Raw genomic sequence first — 22,118 nt, forward strand, 5'->3', positions numbered from 1 at the left:
ACCTTATGCGGTCAACTTCCTTAGTGCCAGACAAGACATGGATGTAATTTATTTAGTTTTTCCAAAGCCTTTGACTCTGTCCCTCATACACAACTCATCCACATATTGTCAAACAGATTTAACATTCACGGCCCTCTTCTTAAATTACTTTCATCCTACTTGCAAAATGTAATCATATCAGGTTTCTCTTCGTCACGGCTCCCTGAAGTTTCAGGTGTGGCTCAAGGAAGTTCCATAGGGCCCCTGTGTTTCACTTTTTTCATGGACGATATTCATGAATATATTTCTCTTGAATGCTCAATTTTATTATATGGTGATGTCTGCAAGTTGTTTAGATACATCGCTTCAGTTCAAGACACATGTTGTATGCAAGACAATCTCAAACACAATGAACACTGGTGCTGAGACTGGAATGTGAAACTAAATCCCGAGAAATCTGTTGTTATGAGGTTTACCCTGAAATCCAACTTTACAGTATCATCCTATAAATTATGCAACCAAATTTTTCCGTTCGTACAACAAAACAAAGGTCTTAGAGTCATTTTCGACAGCAAACTCACCTTCAGCCACCACGTACATTACGGAACATCTAAAGCCATGAAAACCCTTTCACCAAATTTACAGATTTACAGATATGACACATGTTTCTGCCCTCAAGACCTATTTTACAATGTGTGTTTTACCTATTCTTGAATATAGTTCCTGTATTTGGTGAATGTCCTGTGAAAGCAATGGAAAGAAAACAGACAAAGTAGTAAATTTTTTCCTCAGAATAGTCAAGCATAACGTCCAGCCCTTGCAAATCTTTCCGAACACAAAATTCTATCCACTTTACAGATTAATGATCTTCCCCGTTTCCGTCAAGTGTCAGATTTGACATTTCTTTTCAGAATCATGAATGGACAACCTTTCACTTACGAACTCTTGCCACTTCTTCATATCCGGATCCCATGTACCAACAGCAAATGCAATACGTAACTTCTTTTACACTAAGTCTCCAAGGTTATCCCTGGAACAAAGATCACTTCTGTATCAACTACAAACCATGTAAAACTCATTAAAAATCCTCCAGGCTTCCATCTTTCGAAGCAGGCTTTCAGAATGGCATGCATCAAGCAGCTGAAAAGTAATTAATATTTGTTATACAAGCCTAGTTGTTATTGTTTTTATTCGTGTATTATATGTTTATGTATATATATATATATATATACCGGGTGTCCGAGAAGTCTTTGTATGAAAACAAAAATTAACTGTATCCGCTATATGCAACATAGACATGAAAAAATGGTACCAAAATGTTCGGAAACTATTCAAGTTTTATTGGCAATAGGAAAGAAATCAATAAATCTCCACGTGAGCACCCTTGGTAGCACGGAGTACATCTAGTCGAAATTCAACTTTTCGCCATGCATTAGCCAACATCAAAGGAGGGATTGATGTGATGACTTGGGTTATCGGTTGTTGCAGAGTTGCAAGATCGGATGCAGGAGTTCTGTAGACATTGTCTTTCACATAACTCCATAGAAAAAATCTAAAGGGGTTATGTTTGGAGATCGTTCAGGCCACGCCGTCGGTCCATCTCGACCAATCCATTTTCCAGGAAATGTCTGTTCAAGGTAGGAACGAACCTCCAGACTCCAATGTGGCGGTGCACCGTCTTGTTGAAAGATAACATCTGGGTGGTATTCTAGCAATTGAGGAACAGCAAACAATTGCAACATGTCGAGATACACTCCAGATGTTACGGTGTCCTTACAGAAAAAGAATGGTTCGATTATTCTGTCATGCAGCAGCGCGCACCAAACGTTCACCTTCGGGTTGCCCATGGTCGACTTCCTCACCTCATGAGGGGGCTCTTTACCCCAGATACGCACGATGTTCGAAACTGTCTCTGCACTGTCTTTTGTGACCTGCTGTCGTGAAACCACAGGACACACTCAGCCTTTTTCTGATTTGTGTACATTTCCGGTTTGCTGGACACTGGCACTGCTACACTACTGCAACGGTACAGAAATCTGAAACAAAAAAAAACTTGAATAGTTTCCGAACATTTTGGTACTATTTTTTCATGTCTATGTTGCATATAGCGGATACAGTTAATCTTTGTTTTCATACAAAGACTTCTCGGACACCCGGTATATTGTGTGTGTGCACACGCATGCGCTTCTCATTTGTAAATTTCATTTTGTCGCTGTTGATATCCTGATGTAAAATGGATTTCCATTTTCTATGTATTTAGGATTTTTCAAATAAATAAATATAGAGTTTGAGAAATGCGCCTGAAACAACATGTCATGATCCGAAAGTAATTCAAGATGCAATATTTGTTTTTTATGTATAGCAAAAATTCTGTAGAAGTCTACTTGAAACTACAATTAGTGTTCATAGTGCATGACATTACTATTGCTGTAAAGAAAAAAATACAATTAAGTGCCCCCACATACTACTTTATATTGATAAAACTTCTCAAATAATACAATTGTATGTTTCAGTGAGAATAAAATCATTCTTGTAGAAAGCAAAAAAAAATTCTCCTATTTTTTAATTTTTAAATATACCTAGGTATGGTGTTATTGTATAATTTTATTTTTTAAATGATAAAGTTGATAAAATGGTAAAGTGGAACCGGTGATACACCTTTTGATATGTTTCTCAATTCTAAGCAATTATTATAGGAAACACATTTTTTTGTTTGTTTGTTAGGTTTATAGATTTATAATGGGCACTGCAAAATCTATTTAACAGTTTCAATGGGGTACCACATACTTTCAAAATACAATCTTTTGACTTGTTCCATTTGTTTTGTTTAAGCACACAAATCAACAAAAGTTTTAAAAATATATACTCTCATGCGATTGGCATGTAGCATGTCTGCCTCTCTGTATATCTGTATATCTTACCTCGGAAATGACAAGAGCTATGGAAAAATTGGCGAACTGATAAATCTATCAAAAAAATAGCTCATAAATTAACTTGATTGATGCATCCTCTGGCCATGAGAGACAAGGTTCAATCTAAAGTAAAGACACAGTTTCTCATCAAACAGAAAATGTCAAGATATAAAATTTTCTGAAATTTAAACTTGAGAAAATTGCAATTTAACAAGACCAATTATTTTCATTGAACCTTCCATCTCTCTAACTGAAAATCCAAAGGGATGAATTTTTAATGTTGCAAGATCTGAAACTACTGAAGCAACAAGATGAGTGGACCTGGATAAGACAAGTGTATCATTGTGTCTGTGTTAACCATTCAAAATTGAAGAAGTTGAGAGATAATGCCACAATACATTTCCATATTTGTAACAAACACAGAATTTGAAGATGAAAGAAATACACAAATATGTGACTCGTGACTTTCATATTTTGAAGTGATTTGTGAAAGTAAATGTGCCTTTTCACTATCTTATCCCATCGCCTACAATTCATCCTCTTCGTCACAATTATGCCAAGATGCAGAAAAGCTAGATAAAATAACTGAAAAAGAAAGTAAGATATACAATGCAAAGGATCAATGCTTGTAATTTATTAGACACTTGCTTACCTATTTGTACATAAGCTTACAGCACTTCACGATTCTTTTGTCAGTGTTTCGGGGGAGGAGGAGGGAGCCAGTGGCATATTCTGAAAATTTGACCTGGTTTACTACAACAATTGTTATTTATTGTATATATTTATTATATATTCATTAAATACAATAGAAAAAAGAAGGCAGGTATATAAGTAAAACAGAAACAAAAAAAACTTCAAATTTTCTATGCATATGAAAAAAGTAGGTTTACCGGTTTTAAACCAGGTAACATGGTGGAATATGCTACTGAAGGGAAATGAGTTCGAGTGACTGCCTACAGTGTTTTGTTTACTCATGCTTTTGTCATTCTTTATGTTTTGCTAATCATTGCTTTTATTACATTTTTTTACTGAGAACTTCCTGCAAATATGTATGCAGCTCCTCACACTGTACTAATATCTTCATTCTTTAGAATAGAATTTAGATAAAAATAACAAAGGAATATATGGCAAAGTTAAAGTGGAATGAAAAAAAGAAGGAAACGTTAAAATAAGGCAGAGGAAAGAATGGTGATTCACAAAGAAACAACTGCTTTTGCCCAGTCATGGGCATTGTCTAGATTTTTGTGGTGTTGTGGCAAAATTGCCTATTTTCTACTATGAAAATCTGAGCAGCTAGAAATGAATTTCACATTAAGATTTATCTGACTACTCTAGGACAAATTTAGTAGATAGATCAGATTTGTGTTCAGATTTGGAGTTGTTTTAAACTCAGATCTGAAACCCATTTGCATTTGCATCTATATAAGGTAACCAAGATCTCAAAAACCATGGCAAATTAATACAATTACCATTGCATTTTGTCCTAGAACTGCAAGACATTTGATGAACTTCGTTCAGAACTGCAAGATAGCAACCCTGTGCTACAAGTCGATCTAGAAGACAGGAACGGAAGCTTGGCCTTCAACGACTTCTCCAAATATCCTATGGAGGCTTTGTTGGAGAAAGATCCAGAAAAATTGCCAACGGATGTTGATCCCACAATGAAGGAGGTAGGATTACAAGACAATATTTATAGTAAAATATGAGATGAGATTTTATGATCTTGGAAAAATGTAGGTGTGCATGGTGCTTGAGGTGCAATGAAGAGACAAAACTGAGTGAATAGTGTTGGAAATAGGTGAAATGTTACTACAAGCAGGAAATCATAGGTTTGATCTAGGCTGTTCAGGAAAAAAGCACTTTAGTAAAAAAAAATGCAATTTTACAGCAGACAGTTATTTGTTTATTCTTTATCCTTACTAGCAAACATTACAGTGTTGAATCGTCACTGTCTAGATTATTTACACACGCCCAATATAAAATTATACTTATTATATTTTATTTAATTGATTCCATGTGCATGTGACCAGTTCCCCCCTACTTTTCACCACTTTTGCCCCCCACACTATGCTAAACCTTATGTACAAAGGGAAATATACTGTCTTTGCCCCACCCCCCCCAGTTTTGGCACCTTGCCCCCCTCCTCCAGTTTTCGAACCCAATCACATCCACTGCATGTGACTTACGTGAAAGCAACAAAAAATCACAGTTTGTGACTTATGTACCTTTTCCACCCTAGAATTATCCTCACACATAAAGCATAATATTTCTTCCACAGTAAATTATATTACATTTAATGCATTTCTTCAGGTTCTTTGTCATTACTTCACAATGAAAATCTAAATTCTATGTACTAACTAACTAACTAACTCTCTAGCCTTCTTAAACCCGAAGGTTCATGGCTGCAGCAACACAGGCCTTCCATCTTTAACTATCTTGAGCAAGTTCTATATACTCTTTTCCATCCCTACCGATTTCCCTTAGGTCCATCTCAACGTTGTCCCTCCATCTTCGTCTTGGCCTTCCTACAGGTCTCTTACCATCAGGTCTCCCAACAAGAATCCTGTAAACTCCTCTTTCCTCTCCCATTCATGCCACATGGCCTGCCCACCTAAGTCTTCTTGATTTAATTATTCTAATAATATCTGGACATGAATACAAATTATGTAGTTCTAAATTATGTAACCTTCTCCACTCACCTGTCTCCTCATCCCTTTTGGGTCCAAAGATTTTCCTAAGGATCTTATTTTCAAATACTCTCAATTTATGTTCCTCTTTCAATGTAAGGAACCAAGTTTCACATCCATATAATACTACAGGCAAAATTACTGTTTTGTATATTTTAACTTTTAGTTTCTTAGATATTAAACGAGAAGACAAAAGTTTAGAAAGAGAGAAGTAACATGCATTTCCTGAATTAAGCCTACTTTTTATTTCCTCTTTAATATAATTTTCATTTGTTAATATTATTCCTAAGTATTTGAATTTGGAAACTGGTTCAAACGAGTTGTTATCAATAATTAGATTTTGGTTATTACTTAACACTTGGTTTCGGCCTGTAAGCATATATTTAGTTTTCTCTTTGTTAACTTCCAAACCTATCTCTTTAGCAGTTTTGAAAAATATTTTAGCATTATTCTTAATTGTATTCACATCATCCCCCAGTAAGTCTACATCATCTGCATATGCTAACAACTGAGTCACACCATTTAATTTTAGTCCTTCTTTAGTTTCTTTTACCTTCCTAACAGCATATTCTAAGGCAAAATTAAAGAGCAATGGAGATAATGCATCTCCTTGTTTTAACCCATCATGAATTGTAAATTTGTCAGACATATTAATACCCACACGAATTTTACTTTCTGTTTCACTGGTGCATATTTTTATCATACTAACAAGCTTCTTAGGTATTCCAAACTCTACTAATATATTATATAATTTATCTCTTTTGACCGAATCATATGCTTTTTTGAAATCAATGAATAGCTGATGGACATTATGATTATATCACCACTTTTTTTCAAGTGTCTGTCTGATGTGAAAAATTTGATCTGTAGTTGATCTGTTACGTTTAAATCCACATTGATAATCACCTATAATTTCATTAGCATATGGTGTTAGTCTTGTTAAAAGAATGTTAGACAATATTTTGTATGTTGTTGAGAGTAGAGAAATTCCACGGTAATTATTGCAGTTCATTTTATCACCTTTTTTAAACACAGGAACAATTATGGATTCTTTCCACTGTTGAAGGATTTCTTCTTTATTCCATAAACAAATTAATTTATGAATTTGACATATTAATGAATTTCCACCATATTTAATTAACTCAGCTGGTATTAAATCAATGCCAGGTGCTTTGTTATTCTTTAGCCTTTTAATAGCATCTTTAACTTCAGTCAAGTTAGGTTCTGGAACTAAAGGTTCTGCTGTGTGGACTTCATTTACTTCTGATTTATCTCCTACATGGACATTTAAAAGGTCATTAAATTAGTTCTTCCATCTATTTAGAATATCGCTTGGGTCAGCTAGAAAATCACCGTCTTTATCTTTTATCAAGTTTACTTTAGGTTGCCACCCCTTTCTAAACTCATTTACACCTTTATGTAAATCTCTGATATTTTTATTTTTGCTGTTTGTTTCAATTTCGTTAATTTTGCTTTTCAAGTAATCTCTTTTTTTTCTTCTAAACGTGCGGTTAACTTCTCGCTTTATTCTATTATAATTGTTTAGATTTGTATCATCAGAGTTATTTAACCACCTAAGTCTAGCCTGATTTCTTATTTCTATTAGATTATGACATTCATTATCAAACCATGGCTTACTTTTTCTCGGTTTATGGTATCCTGTACTTTCTTTAGCTGCTGATTCTATTGCATTATGTATGTGCTCCCAATTCTTATTTAAGTCTGTTTCATTTATGTTTTCATCATCATTTAAATCCTGCAAAACATCAAATCTATTTGACAGTTTAATTTGGTAATCTTTCTTAATTCTTTCATCAGTAAACTTTCCTCTATCAAACTTTAGAACTTTTAGATTTTGTTGCTTATGATTTATCACTGAGAGCCTTTCTCTTAATTTAGCAATTACTAAATAATGGTCACTGGCACAGTCAGCACCTCTATGTGTACGAACGTCAATTATACTAGTATGCCTTCTCTTATCAATGAGAATATGATCTATCTGATTATGAGTTTTACCATCTGGAGAAGACCAGGTATATTTATGGATATCTTTATGTTTAAAAGTGGTACTTTTCACAATTAAATTCTTTGAGGTTGCAAAAGTAATCAATCTTATACCATTATCATTACTTAATTCATGAAGACTTTCTTTACCAATCGTGGGTTTAAATGTCTCTTCTTTGCCAATCTGTGCATTACAGTCACCTAACAGAATTTTCATATCATACTGAGAAAATTTATCAAAGATCTGTTCTAACTCTGTATAAAAATCATCTTTAGTAGTATTATCATCTTTATTTTCCGTTGGTGCATGTATGTTTATTAAAATAATTTTACATCACCTACCCTGTAAAACTGCATATGATATCCTATCATTAATAAATTCTACTGTTTTAAAAGCCGAGATAATTCTATTATTTATGAAAAAGCCTGTTTCAAAATCATGATTTTCAGTACCACCATAGAAAAAAGTATAATTTTTAGTTTTACAATTCCCTTCTCCTGGCCACCTAACTTCCTGGACAGCTACTACATCTAATTTATACTTAACTATCTGATTAACTGTACACTGAAATGCCCCAGGCCGGAAAAGGCTCAGAACATTCCAGTTGCCTAATTTAATATCCTTATTCCTAACGTAGATCTTATCCTTAGTCCAGGGACCTCCCAAAGTAGTCCCCACCCGGAGATCCGAACGGGGGACTATTTTACCTCCGGAATATTTTACCTTGGGAACATCCATGGCCTTATATTGTTGTTTCTTGACAATTTTTTTTTACAGTGCAGAGTTGTCAGCTCTACGCCTGACCCCCAATATGAATGGAGGAACTACTACACAAGACAAACATAAACACAATAGACAGCACAATTACTACACAAGACGAACACAAACACATTAGACAGCACAACTACTACACAAGACACACACAAACACATCACAACTATAACACAATATAAACACAAACACACCACAACTTCTTCTTCTTCTTATAAGGCGCTACAGCTCTTTATGGGCTTTGGCCTGCTCAATTACATCCTTCCATTCTTCTCTACTCAACACACATTTCTTCCAGTTCTGTGTCTTCAGTTTTCTTATGTCATTTCTGACATCATCTATCCATCTGGTTTTGGGCCTTCCTTGTGATCTTGTGGCAATAGGTCTCCAATTGTAAATTTGTTTCACAATTCTTTCTTCGGGCATTCTTTCAATATGACCCAACCAGCTCAATCTTTGTGTTTTGATAAATCTTCTTATATTCTTACTCTTTATTAATGTTCAATTTCTTCGTTTGTTTTTATTCGCCATATATTATTAGATTGTCTCGTTGGGCCATATATTTTCCTTAATATCTTTCTTTCAAATATCATTAGTTTTCGAATTATATCTTCTTTCAGCACCCAGGTTTCACAGCCATATGTAACCACAGGTCTTATTATGGATTTATACAGCTTTAATTTTATTGTTCTGGAAGCTAGTTTTGATTGGAATATCCTCTTATTCGCATAAAATGTTCTATTTCCAGCTGCAATCCTTTCTTTAATTTCTTCTTCGATTTTATTGTTTCCATTTACTATTGACCCGAGATATTTAAATGACTGTACCTGCTCTATGTGCATTGTATCTATATCCTCTTTTTGTTGTTGGCTTTTTCTTCTTGTACATCTCATATACTTTGTCTTTTTTTCGTTCACTATTAGTCCATATTTCATTGCCTGTTGCTTTAGTTTCACTAGTGAGTCCACCATTGATTGCTTAGTTCTTGTAGTAATTACTATATCGTCTGCATATGCACAGATCTGTCTTAATCTTGTTGAAATGTTTCCTCTGATTTCCAACTTCTGAATCATTTCATCCATGACTATGCTAAATAAAGTTGCTGATAATGGGTCTCCTTGTTTTACTCCTCTATTTATTGCAAATTTCTGACTAAAATCATTGTTTCCTTTTACTACTGCTGTAGTGTTTTGTAATGTCAACTTTATTAATCTTATTAGTTTGTTTGGGACATTAATTTTCTTTAGACATGTAGGAATTATATTTCTATTTACTGAGTCAAATGCTTGCATAAAATCTATAAATATATTATGCAATTCAATATTATATTCATAACATTTTTCATATATTTGTCGCAGTATGAATATATTATCAACTGTAGATCTATTTGGTCTAAATCCCATTTGATATTCACCCAATTTGTTTTCTGTAATTTCAGAGATTCTATTTTGTAGAAGAATTGCAAAGATTTTGTATGCGACATTCAGAAGCGTAATTGGTCTGTAGTTATTACACTGCAACCTGTCTCCTTTTTTAAAGATTGGGCAAATGATACCATGTAGCCATTCTTGTGGCATTTCCTCTTTATTCCATATGTTGAGTATCAAATTATAAATTTTATTCCTTATCATATATCCTCCGTGTCTTATCAGTTCTGCTGTGATATTATCTGAACCAGGTGACTTATTCATTTTTAAGGATTTTATGATTTTATTTACCTCCTCATATGTTGGTATTGGAATTTCAGTATCATTTTCCAATTTTTCGGGTATTTCATCTTCAGACGGTAAGTGTTCCCAATTTAATAATTCCTGAAAGTACTCTTTCCAACGGAGTAATACTTTTTCTTTCTCAGATATTACTTCTCCAGATGCATCTTTACATAATGAAGTTGCATGAGTGTAGTTCCTTACATGAGATGTCACAGCCTTAAAAAAATTTCTTGAATCCTTTCTTCTATGGTATTCCTCAATCTCTTTGATTCTATCATTTATCCATTCTCTTTTCTTCTTTCTGCATACATTGTTGGCAATTCTCCTTTTATTCTCATATTCTTCACAATTTGCCCTTGTGCGTCTCTGTAAACATCTTTGTCGTGCAGCATTTTTCTGATTTATTACCATTTTACATTCATTATCCCACCATTCATTCCTTGGTTTACCATCTTGCTTTTGTATTACTTCAGTTGCTGTTTTCAGAATAGCTTCTTTGAGTTGTTTCCAATCTTCATTTATATCTTGGGTATCAATAATGTTTTCCAAATTTTGACTCATTTTTTTCCTATATTGTTTCAGAATTTCTTTACTATGCATATTGCTTTTATTCCATTTTATCTGTTGTCTTTGAATACTTTTTCGTACAGGTATTAATTTCTGTTTGATTACTGCCTTGACCAAAAAATGATCCGAATCACAATTCAGACCCCTCATTGTTTTTACATCCTGCACCATTTCCTTTTTATGTTCGTTTACTAAAACATGGTCAATTTGGTTGGTAGTTTTCCCATCTGGGGACACCCAGGTACCTTTATGTATCTTTTTATGTTCATACTGTGTACTCATTACAGTCATATTATTTGCAATAGCATAGTTACATACTAATTCTCCATTATTATTGGTTATCTCATGCAATGTATGTTTACCTGTTACTTCTTTAAATGCATCCTCTTTTCCTATTTTTGCATTTAAATCTCCCAACAGGACTATCAGGTCATGTCTCGGGGTTTTATCTTGCACTACTTGCAGTTCTTCATAAAACTTATCTTTAATGTCATCATCTTTCTCTTCTGTTGGAGCATACACGTTTATAAATGTCACATTACAGAACCTTCCCTTCACTCTAAGTTTAGATATTCTTTCACTACACGGTTCAAATCCTAGTACATGTTTTACCATTTCTCTCTTTACTAGGAATCCAGTTCCATGCTGACCCGTAGTTTCTTTACAACTATAATACACAGAGTATTTATCTTTCTTGATTTCTCCTTGTCCTTTCCATCTTACTTCCAGTAATGCGACTATCTGCAACTTTGTTTGCTAAGACTTGATCAGCTATTTCTTGCATTTTTCCAGGTTTTAGCATAGTCATGATATTCCATGTTCCTACACAGATTATATCTTTCTTATTCCTTTTCATATGCCTAGGTCGTTTTCCATTAATCCATCCGGCTTTCTGTAATTGAGCTTTTTTAGCGGAAGGTTATTTTTATGAGACCAGGGTGCTGGCCTAGTGCTCAACCCCCATTTCTTTGGAGGACCAGGATTTTCTGTTAGGGTTTACTCCCTTAGCTGATAACATCCAGTTTAGGCGCTGGATACTCGCCTTCACCCTCCTCCGTCTGCTACAGCATCGGCCCGCCGAAGCTGGCCGTATGATCTTTTTTTGCTGCATTGCCCAGGGGTCACGCGGCTAACAGCCTTCGGGGACGTGGAGGTAGGATTTGTTGGTAGTATTGGTAGTTTTTATACCCAATGGCGTTCCTCAGTATTTACAGAGTGTTCATATCAGCATCTGAACACTCCCTGAGACCATACCAACCTTTGACCCCCCACCACAACTACTACACAATATAAACATAAACAAACTACACACCACAACTACTACACAAGACAAACACAAACAAATTAGACAGCACAACTACTACGCAAGACAAAACAAACATACTAGACAGAACAACTACAACACAAGACAAGTTCTAAGATTGTTTTACATCTCTGTGTTGATTTGTAGGGTGGGTCTCAACCCCAGAAATCCTATTCCTATGTACAATTTTTGTATTTTTAGGAGTAATTATATGCATGTAATGCTTCTGATGCTGAAATGAAACTCATGTAAAGTAGGCCTTGAGCCAGGCAAGTTGTCGGTACCAATCGGGGGGATGGGTTCTAATATGATTTATTGGTAAGGTTGGGATGCCTAGATATGGATTGTTGTTGTGCTGTCTAGATATGGAAAATATGTGATAGCATGTCACAACTCTGCCTTCTGTCTCTATTTCCCATATACTTTGATGTAAATGGATCATCATTATATTTCCTGAGAAAAATATGGTACATTTTATTAATAGGGGGGGAGATGAAGACGTTTCCATTATGTATTTTGATCTTTGCGTGATTTGATCCTAAACCTCACCAACTCTTCGTGCACGAATACCATAAGAAGAATAGAAGCGTGTGCGTGTTTTTCGTGTATACGTCATACCTTGCCACGTCACAAGGTTTGTGAAGATAATTTCCTTTTCAAGCAAGCATTCTCTTCCGAACTCTTGACTGGATTTGGTTTTTATGACCTCAAACAAGCCGAGAGCAAAAATTCCTTCATGATTTAGCCCTTCTTATTACACCCTCGAGGCTTCAACAGCTGCTGTGGAAGCCAACACGAGCAAGATTTCATGCACAATGCGAGTAATCCTACACAGTGTTCATAATATTAAAGAGAATTCCACCGTACTATGAATGCATTGGCATGTGAAATTTTAACCCTTAAACGGAAACATCGGTCTGTGAGACCTTTAGTGTTTTGTAGTTCTACAGTGTGGCAACACTGATCGAGCTGCGTCTCCCCCCTCCACAGTACCTTATTATCAACCACTTGCCTACACGCTGCACATGTTACTGCTCAGTCTGTGACTGTTTGTTACGAGAGACTTATTGTTGTTTGAAAACGTGCAGGTCTAACGGACCGGGTGTTTTGCATTACGTATTCAATGCCAAGGTATGATCAAATGAGTAAAAGTTGGAAGTGATTTACATAATACATTTCTTTGTTTCGTTCCCATGTAATTTTAGTTTTCAATAAATTTGAGTTATTAATCATAATTTTGCTCTTTTATTGTCTAAAAAGACTTTAAAAAAATATAATAACAAATATTAAAAAATAAGGTATCTTAGACCGGATGTTTCTGATTATGAAGTAAAGATCCATGTTTCTGTTTAAGGGTTCACCAATGCTGACAAAATATTGATAAAGGAAGTTCCCAATATCTACCAATCCACTCTCGCAATATCTGCATTTTATGTTGAACCTGATTTGTTCATTAATCTCATTAACTCCCTTCCTGGCAGATAGGGCAGGCAGGCAGTTGTGAAGCTCTGTTACATATGCTTGTTGTGAGTGTTGCTACTGTTCAATGATTGAACATGGGATTGTGAATCATAACTGTGTGGCCTTGGAATTAATGTTTAGTCCTTCACATAACAAGTCCATCTTCAGGTCTTCTTCTCTTCAAATTTTATTTCACCACATTTTTTAAGTGGAGATGCAAAAATGTACTGATGAAAAGCAGTAAGAAATAAAAGAGTGGCAGCTGGTGACTCTGGAGTTAGGTGAAGGGCTAGTACTATAAAAATGAAGTAATGTAAAACAAACTGTAAACATCTTTCTTATTTTTGTATTGCCGAGAAAATGGGGTTTCTAATGAAACACATACTGAATCATAAACAAGATTCATATTTATCTTAAAACCGCATGAAAGGAAATGACATTGGTAACAATACACACTCAGTTCAACTCCTTGAAGGACAAGTGCAGACCTTACTTTCTCTGGCTGCAGCTCTTCAGGCTCGTAATGGCAAAACTTGCAGCCCAAGCAGTGACGTCATGGTTGTCATTGCAACCATCATAACACAGCTAGCTTTGTGTGCATAGATATTGCTTCATCAGCTCTGCACTTGGGATAATAAGTGCGGCAAAAGCTGTTGCACAGGGCCAACACCACGTAACATACTACAACAGACTACAATCATCATCTCCATCCCTGCCTTCAAAACAAGCACATAAGCTTTTTTGATACATGGGAGTGGAGAAAGAGACATCCTCTAATCTTCACTCAGCACAAATATTAACAATTAATACTTCACACAAAGCACACCTTCATGAAAAATTCTCAAACACTTTTAACTTAGAATGTGCACAACTATTGTGTAAGAAAATAACTACTTTCCCTCTCATCTCAAGGAACACTCCTCCTTGAACATTTGTTTATTTTGGGAGCAAAAGAAAAGGCACTGTGGCCAATGTTAGGGAGGGAATTCAGGCGTTGTATGTATGGACAAAGCTCACAAAATCTGTCTTAATTCAAAAGCATAAGGGTAGTAGTTAAATATAGATCTTGCTCAAGATAGGGACAGTTGGAAGGCCTGTGTTGCTGCAGCCATGAACCTTCGGGTTTAAGAAGGCTAGAGAGTTAGTTAGTTAGTTAAGGGTAGTAGTTAAACCTGGCAAATTCACTGTTTGAGAGTCCCTGCTAGCATGATACCAGTTCCAAATAATATTGCTATTAGTCTATTATCTGACAGATAAATATATGCTAGTGGCAACTTCAAATAGGTATCATATGGCTGAATACACACAGAAGAAAAAATGAATGCAATTTTTTGAGGGTTTAAAGTGTTGAATCAAGCCTTTACTTAATTTACCATTTTTTTCCAAGAAAAGTTGTTAATCTGTATATGAGGCTTTGCGGATACGAAGGGCGAACTCAACAAATGCACATTGTGAGGGAAATGCGTTTCAAGTTGTCAGGCACAGTGCGAACTCGACAAAAAAAACTTTGGAATTCACAGATGAAACATTTCGATCTACTGTTACCAAGTTTTTGTGAAGTTTGCACTGTACCTGACAACTTGAAATGCATTCCCCTCACAATGTACATTAGTTGAGTTCGCCCTTCAAATCCGCAATGCCTCATATGCTCTGCACACTCTTTTGCGGTGTTTCGCAGCAACATCCTGTATATAAGCAATAATGAAATGGCAGAATTGGACACTCAAAAACACTCTGTTTCATAAGTAGGTGGGCAGTAGCCCCATCTAGTTCACTGCACTTTCTTGACTCTCTTTGAACTCACGTGTCTAGTTGGTTACAAAGTGCAACACTGAGATGCCTACTTTGCTGATTTGGTGTCGCATAGTGTATTTGGTGTGTGCACCATTTGCACTATGTTCTGGAGCAATGTACAGAGTGGTGGATGGTCACGTGGTATGTGCTAACCAATAAAATTAATGTTGAAAGCAGTAGGAAGGCATTTGTTGAATCTTTGGAACTTGAACACCACTAAACTTGCGTAGAGCATTTACTTTGTTGAACATGATTACCTTGCACCAGCCTGACACTGGTGCAAGTATACCTAGTGTCAAGAAGTGCAGCAAACTAGATTGGTCTATCATGTGGAAGATATCTGATCTTCCTCTACTTTATCCTTTTAATTTTTTGAACACTTTAATCACACCCTTTAATATAATGCAAGTTTTATAGACAAGTGTTCGATTTCTTTCAGGAATTTTATCACACTGATAAGATGGTCCATAAATATGTACTTTCTTATTTCAGGTTTACTTATCTGCTGCAGACTTTAACACCGCATTTGGAATGGAGTTCGGTGCATTTGAAACCTTGCCTGCATGGAAAAAGCAGCAGTTGAAGAAGAAAGTTGGGCTTTTCTGAACAGTTCATGGGGATATTATAATAATTATCACATACGCCAATTGCTTGTTATCTTGTATGCAGAGCTTCCTAAGCACTTTTCTTTTTCACTGTATGCAATATTATATATACACTGATGTGAAGTGTTAATGGGAAACACACAGATTCCATCAGCGTAACGTCATATCATTGGCATAATTCACTTTAGACTTAATATTCACTTTTTGTAAGCATAATGCATATTTAGCATCACAACAAACATTGATGTGCCATTTTCTTTTCTCTTCTTTTCACTCTTAATTCGTATGTTATGTTATGTATGCGTTTTAAATTTTTTTCTGTAGGGAGGTGTGTATGTACTAATTGCACCTGCTTATTATAAGTGTCATTATGGAATTAGCTTATAAGTTTTACTTGCAATCTTAACCAGTGTTATTTTTCTGTAAATTATTGACATTTTAAATGAGATAAATCTCAACTTTGAAATATGTATGATGTGGTATACTTCAGCTGATTTATACCAAACGATGGTTCGTTAATTTAAATGCTGTGCCTTCAATTAATGTACAGGGTAGTTTGATGTTGTAATTGCAATTGCTCTTACTGAGAGGAAAAATTAATACATTTTTATTACTGTTCGTTCTCCCTTTGTGTTCTATTTACGTACTTGATAAGAGTAGTAACATTATTTGTCATATTTTAGAGCTTAGTGAGAGACAAAAGTGCGGTAAAAAATGTTCCAGTTGTTAAGGGCATGCCTATCTCTTTCAGCAGCTTGCTTATGACCTAAAAACTATAATCACTCATGTGTGCATGTTTCACAGGTAAAACATCAACAGCAGAGAATCAGGCAAAGCTAGGGCTGGCTCAGTAGCTCAGTTGGTAGAGCAATAGCATGATATTCAAGAGACCCAGGTTTGTGTCCTGGTCGAGCCTGGTCGAACAGGCTAGGGAATCGGGCCACCTCGGCCAATCCATTTCTTTGGGTAATTTTCATCCAGCCACTGTCGCATGCCCAGGCAGAAGTATGGATGGGCGTCATCAACAATCATTTGATCGAGCCATTTTTCCTGCCCCAAATCTTAAATGGCATCACTTATGAACATTTTTTGAGGATCGGGATGGCAATGTTGTTGGAGGATGTGCCTCTAGCTACAAGACGTAACATGATTTATCAGCATGATGACTGCCCAGCTCGATTCCCCGATCGATTTGACGCCTTGCGACTTTTACATTTGCAGCCACATGACAAGACACCGGTAAATTCGCAAGAAGAGCTCAAGGAGAGGATCTTAACAGCTGGTCAACACATCAAGGACACCATCACATCACGAGTTAAGAGAACAAATATCCGTAAAAACCTGCGTGCCTGCATTCGTAACGGAGGTGCCCACTTTGAGCAAGACGTGTAATGTTCTTTAATTGTATTGTTCATTGATTCCAATCACATGAAGATGAATGAAGTATTATTTCTTGTACACAAATGTGAATGTTAGCAACATTTGTACCTTGTTGGATAGCAGATGACCCAAGGAAGTAACTCAAGTAATTTATACGCTTCGTGTCATACCATTTTTGTTATTCATACGTTGCCAAGTAAACTAAGAGTGATTTTTTTTTATCATCACTTGTAAGCTTAGACCCACCCGTTACATGTGATTGTTATTTGGGAAAAACTTTTTTTTTCAACGAACCACTTGTTTGTTAGCTATCAGAAAACGCTGAAATAAGTTACATACAATGAGCAGTTTTTTCTCAATTCATCTTTTTATGTGGAAAATTGTCATTTTTTAAAAAAAACAATAGAAAATCGATTATCTCGAAAACTACTAATTTTCGGATGGGGTATCATATGATCAAATTTATTGCAAATTGTCTCTACTTTAACCCCTTTCAGGGAATACATCTAATTACCAGTCACCCTGTATAGGGGGGTATGTATATGCACACACTTATCGATGCGATGAAACTTAAACAAGGAAATAAAATTAGGTTTTTCTTTCCCGACTGAACTTTCATCAAGGCTTTTGACCCCCTCTAATCAGAAGGTCTGCACATGCCTATGGACTTAATACATATCATCATGGACGTCCAGGGGGAGGGCAAGGGGGCACAGACTCCCCCCCCCCAGTTTTGGCACCTTGCTCCCCCAGTTTTGAAAGGTTGCATGCATGTCTCATGTTTTCTTTATTTTCAGTATCGCACCCCCTAAATTTCTTTCCGCACCCCCTCAGCACCCCCTAGATGATTAATCCTGGCGCCGCCACTGCCTACAAGACAACATGGCTGTACTAGTCTGCATTTCACTTTCTATTGTGAAACATCATCCTTTCTTTCTGTGTATGAGTGTATCTAATTGCCTCACCTTGACACATCATTCTATCCATTGAAAGCATTTTATTGATCAGTACTTGTGTGGTCACGTGTCGTAAATGGAACTCTGGTGTTCTTTGTTGTTATTTCCTGCGATTAGAAGGACAAAGCCTTTTCTTTTGCGTTTGTAATGGACTTATGGAATTTATGAGTAGAAAGTGACTGCCTCAAGTTACGATAATTGCGTTCATGGTGTCAATCATTCCATACACTTCTATTCATATGAATAGGTATGTATTAACAGAAAAAATATACAGGATTGAAGGAGAGACAGAATTCAAATTTGAGCCTTAATTATCTACACAGTTACCTTGAGAGTAATATAAAAAATAATTGAAAATGACAGTGATTTTTTCTTAGTTTGTTTATCAGACATCTGAATATGTCAAAAAGTCACTGGCACCTGTGACCTAGTGTTGCCAGGGAGGGGCAGGCAAGGTAATTTTTTCCAGGGCAGGGGGGGGGGCAAAGGAGGCATATTTTTCCCCATAATAGTGATCCCCCCAAAAGACACTGCTTCAGTCTGAAATTATCATGTTCCTTCAACGCTCTTACAATAATTAACATAAATTACTGTGACTGAAATGAAACTGTGTGAATTATCTACTTTTTAGGTGGATTTTCATTTTCCAGGGGAAGGAGGCACGGTCCCTCTTACCCCTCCCCCTCTAGACATCCATGATTGAGAGATATTATTTCTTCTGATAAGATTCTTAAAAAATTCTCATTTATTAGATCAGATTTTGGTGAAGAAACAGTTCACTAAATCAACTTATAATTCCTCTTTGATACATAACTGAACATAATTGCAATAATTAAACAGAACAAAAGGAATTCACAGACTTCACAAATAAACTTTGTGTAGTGTTTAATTTAATTGATGTATTTTCTCCACAAGAGATAAATGTTATATATTCATTATGGTGGTTGGTTTTCACTATAATGCGAAGATCTCAATTCATTATCACACAGTATTGTTCATTGACATAATCAGCTATTAATACGAGATATGTGAGATAGAAACAAACTCATGCAGTGGAAAACACCTTTGAACTCAATGCTCATATCGCTGCACTACTGATGGCAATTCAATTCACATTATTGAAATATTTTGGATGGAGCTTGCCTTCCGAGCACGAGAATATCACGTCAATCCTTTCAATAAGAACTCAACAATAAACATTACTAGGGATGAAGCTAAACCTACAATAAGCAAAATAAAGGCACCAACAATATCCTCCACTAGCAGAGCTCTAAATGATTCATTAGCATCATAGTCATATTGCAATGGCAACAAATATTCCTTTGGTTGAAAAGTTTCAGAAGCATTCTTCTCCCAGTATGCAACTAGTCCCGAGTCTATCAGTCGAACCAAAAATCCATCAAATATGTCCAAAATAGGGGATCCTTTCTCGAACATTATACCAACATAGAAATTCATTACATTTTCCTTCATCATATACATATTTTCGAGGATATCCATGTCGAGAGAAATTACGTCACATATGCACCCAGAAGCAGTGTTTTCAGCCACAACAGCTATCTTTCCCATCCTGACTAAGTGATTGAAGTGTTCAACATTGTCTACATGTATGTGTCTTGCTCCTAAAGCTTTTGTAATGGAAGATGTTGACTCATGAAAGAAATCTAAGAAACTGGTCATAACTGTGCTCCACTTTAATTTTGAATCCAAAAACCTTTGCGGATTGTCAATGGGTGTTTCGTAGAGGGGTAAAGTCAGAAATGACACAAGGTTACAGTTGTATGCAGTTATAAGTAATGTTGACGTCATGTAGAAACAAACAAACAGTTTAATGAATGAGTACCTGGTATTAGGAATACCCATTCCGATAACTAATCGAATAGCAGAGAGAAAAGAGTAGCTATATTCCGAATATGGATTAAACTCTGTGCAAGGAAATCTGAGGTGACGAAGAGAATAACACGAGGTTAACATAAGTGATGAGAGAAATATAAAAACCAAAATTAGAAGCCAGATAGGTAATTGCAGTGGGGAAAACACTGACCAGATATTCTGTACACGGTTTGGTTTTGGAGTAAGGAAACTAATGCCTCCGTGTGTAAACGGTGCACTAAAATCTGAATATTTACTCCTGAGTTCAGTGACAAACAATCCACCCAGTAATATCTGGTATCTACTACTGTACACATTTTCCATATAGATCTGCGGTGATTGGTTTTGTGATGTATCAGTTTGCCAATCGCCTACTGTTATGTCCAAACTAATATTATGTTTCTTTGCAAACTCAGTTAAAATCCTGTATTCAAACCCATAATGGCCATCGTCTCTTGGGATAACATATGGAAAGTATTCATATATAATCATGCTGATATGTGAATTCTCAAAGTACACTAACTTCCTATTGTTTAAATCAGTCTCCTTTAGGATATTCTGTTCCAGAACAGTTGCAACTTCCAAATCCCCAGATCTTAAATTATATTCTGCTGCAAGTGACAATTTGTAAGATCTACTGTCAGAACTGGAATTATATTTATGAATTAGGAAATATGTGTATGGAAAGAGTTGAAGCCACTCATACTTCAAATAATCCCTGGAACGTTGTTGATCTTTTCTGAGCAGAACTAGAATATTCTTCCTGTTCTTGACGACGGACAATTTTGCAGCATTATACAGTGACAGGAACACCTGAGAAATATTTTCAGATGAAATTATGAAAGTTGAACATCCACTGTCTATAGACTTCACAAATAAACTTTGTGTAGTGTTTAATTTATTTGATGTATTTTCTTCATAAGAGATAAATGTCATGTCGTTGGTTTTCTCTATGATGTGAAGATCTCGATTTATTACCACACAATAGTCTTCATGAACATAATCAGCCATTAACATGTTTAAGACAGTTTTGAATTCATCCATACCATAATAATTCATACGAGTATGAAGAAATGAAACTACGATTTGAAACAATAAACAAAAAAAAGAAAACATTGCTTCTTTTGCCATGGTTAATGTAGAAGAATTCTGCAATGAAAAGAAAAGAAAATTACTTTCCAAACAAGTACACACTGCAGCATGTATAAAAGGCCACAAATATAATAATAGATATTGGCAGCAGAAAAAAGAGTAAATATGATTCATTCATAAATTTATTAGTAACCAATATGCATACTTCAAAGTATTAAAGATGATTGTAATTTCCAATTTTAATAGCATCTACATTCTTAAATGTGCTCTCTCACATACATTTATCTAGATGCTTCACTAACAAATATTATAAATTTGAATTTATATCATGATTCAGTTACATAAGTATCTCTTGCCACTTTAGTGGCAGAGTGCATTAAGTGGTAGTAGACTGTATTCTTTGTGTGGTGTCTATTTCACAGTTTTCATCACAATATGGAAAACTGGTTGCAATCTGGGTGCGGTCCTCCATTCATATTGGGGGTTAGGCGTAGAGCTGACAACTCTGCACTGTAAAAAGACATGTCAAGAAACAGCAATATAAGGTCATGGATGTTCTCAAGGTAAAATATTCCGGAGGTAAAATAGTCCCCCATTCGGATCTCCGGGTGGGGACTACTTTGGGAGGTCCCTGGACTAAGGATAAGATCTACATTAGGAATAAGGATATTAAATTAGGCAACTGGAATGTTCTGAGCCTTTACCGGCCTGGGGCATTTCAGTGTACAGTTAATGAGATAGTTAAGTATAAATTAGATGTAGTAGCTGTCCAGGAAGTTAGGTGGCCAGGTGAAGGGAATTGTAAAATCAAGAAGACTTAGGTGGGCAGGCCATGTGGCACGAATGGGAGAGGAAAGAGGAGTTCACAGGATTCTTGTTGGGAAACCTGATGGTAAGAGACCTATAGGAAGGCCAAGACGAAGATGGAGGGACAACGTTGAGATGGACCTAAAGGAAATCGGTAGAGATGGAAAAGAGTATATAGATCTTGCTCAAGATAGGGACAGATGGAAGGCGTGTGT

General features: G+C 35.8%; 1 protein-coding gene across 5 annotated transcripts in view; it reads left to right on the top strand.

Moving 5' to 3' along the window:
• LOC146003848 (advillin-like) overlaps positions 1 to 16,414 on the top strand; it is a 143,306-nt gene extending 126,892 nt beyond the window's left edge. For all 5 annotated transcript variants that reach the window (XM_083142310.1, XM_083142309.1, XM_083142308.1 and 2 more), the window contains 2 exons: positions 4,379 to 4,561; positions 15,684 to 16,414. In XM_083142310.1, coding sequence (XP_082998436.1) covers positions 4,379 to 4,561; positions 15,684 to 15,797 — 297 coding nt within the window. In that variant the 3' untranslated portion in view covers positions 15,798 to 16,414. The remainder of the gene's footprint in view (positions 1 to 4,378; positions 4,562 to 15,683) is intronic.
• Positions 16,415 to 22,118: the final 5,704 nt, after the last annotated feature.

This window comes from Lepisma saccharinum, chromosome 20 (assembly GCF_977018435.1).
Source record: "Lepisma saccharinum chromosome 20, izLepSacc3.1, whole genome shotgun sequence".
In the NCBI taxonomy this organism is placed as follows: domain Eukaryota; kingdom Metazoa; phylum Arthropoda; class Insecta; order Zygentoma; family Lepismatidae; genus Lepisma; species Lepisma saccharinum.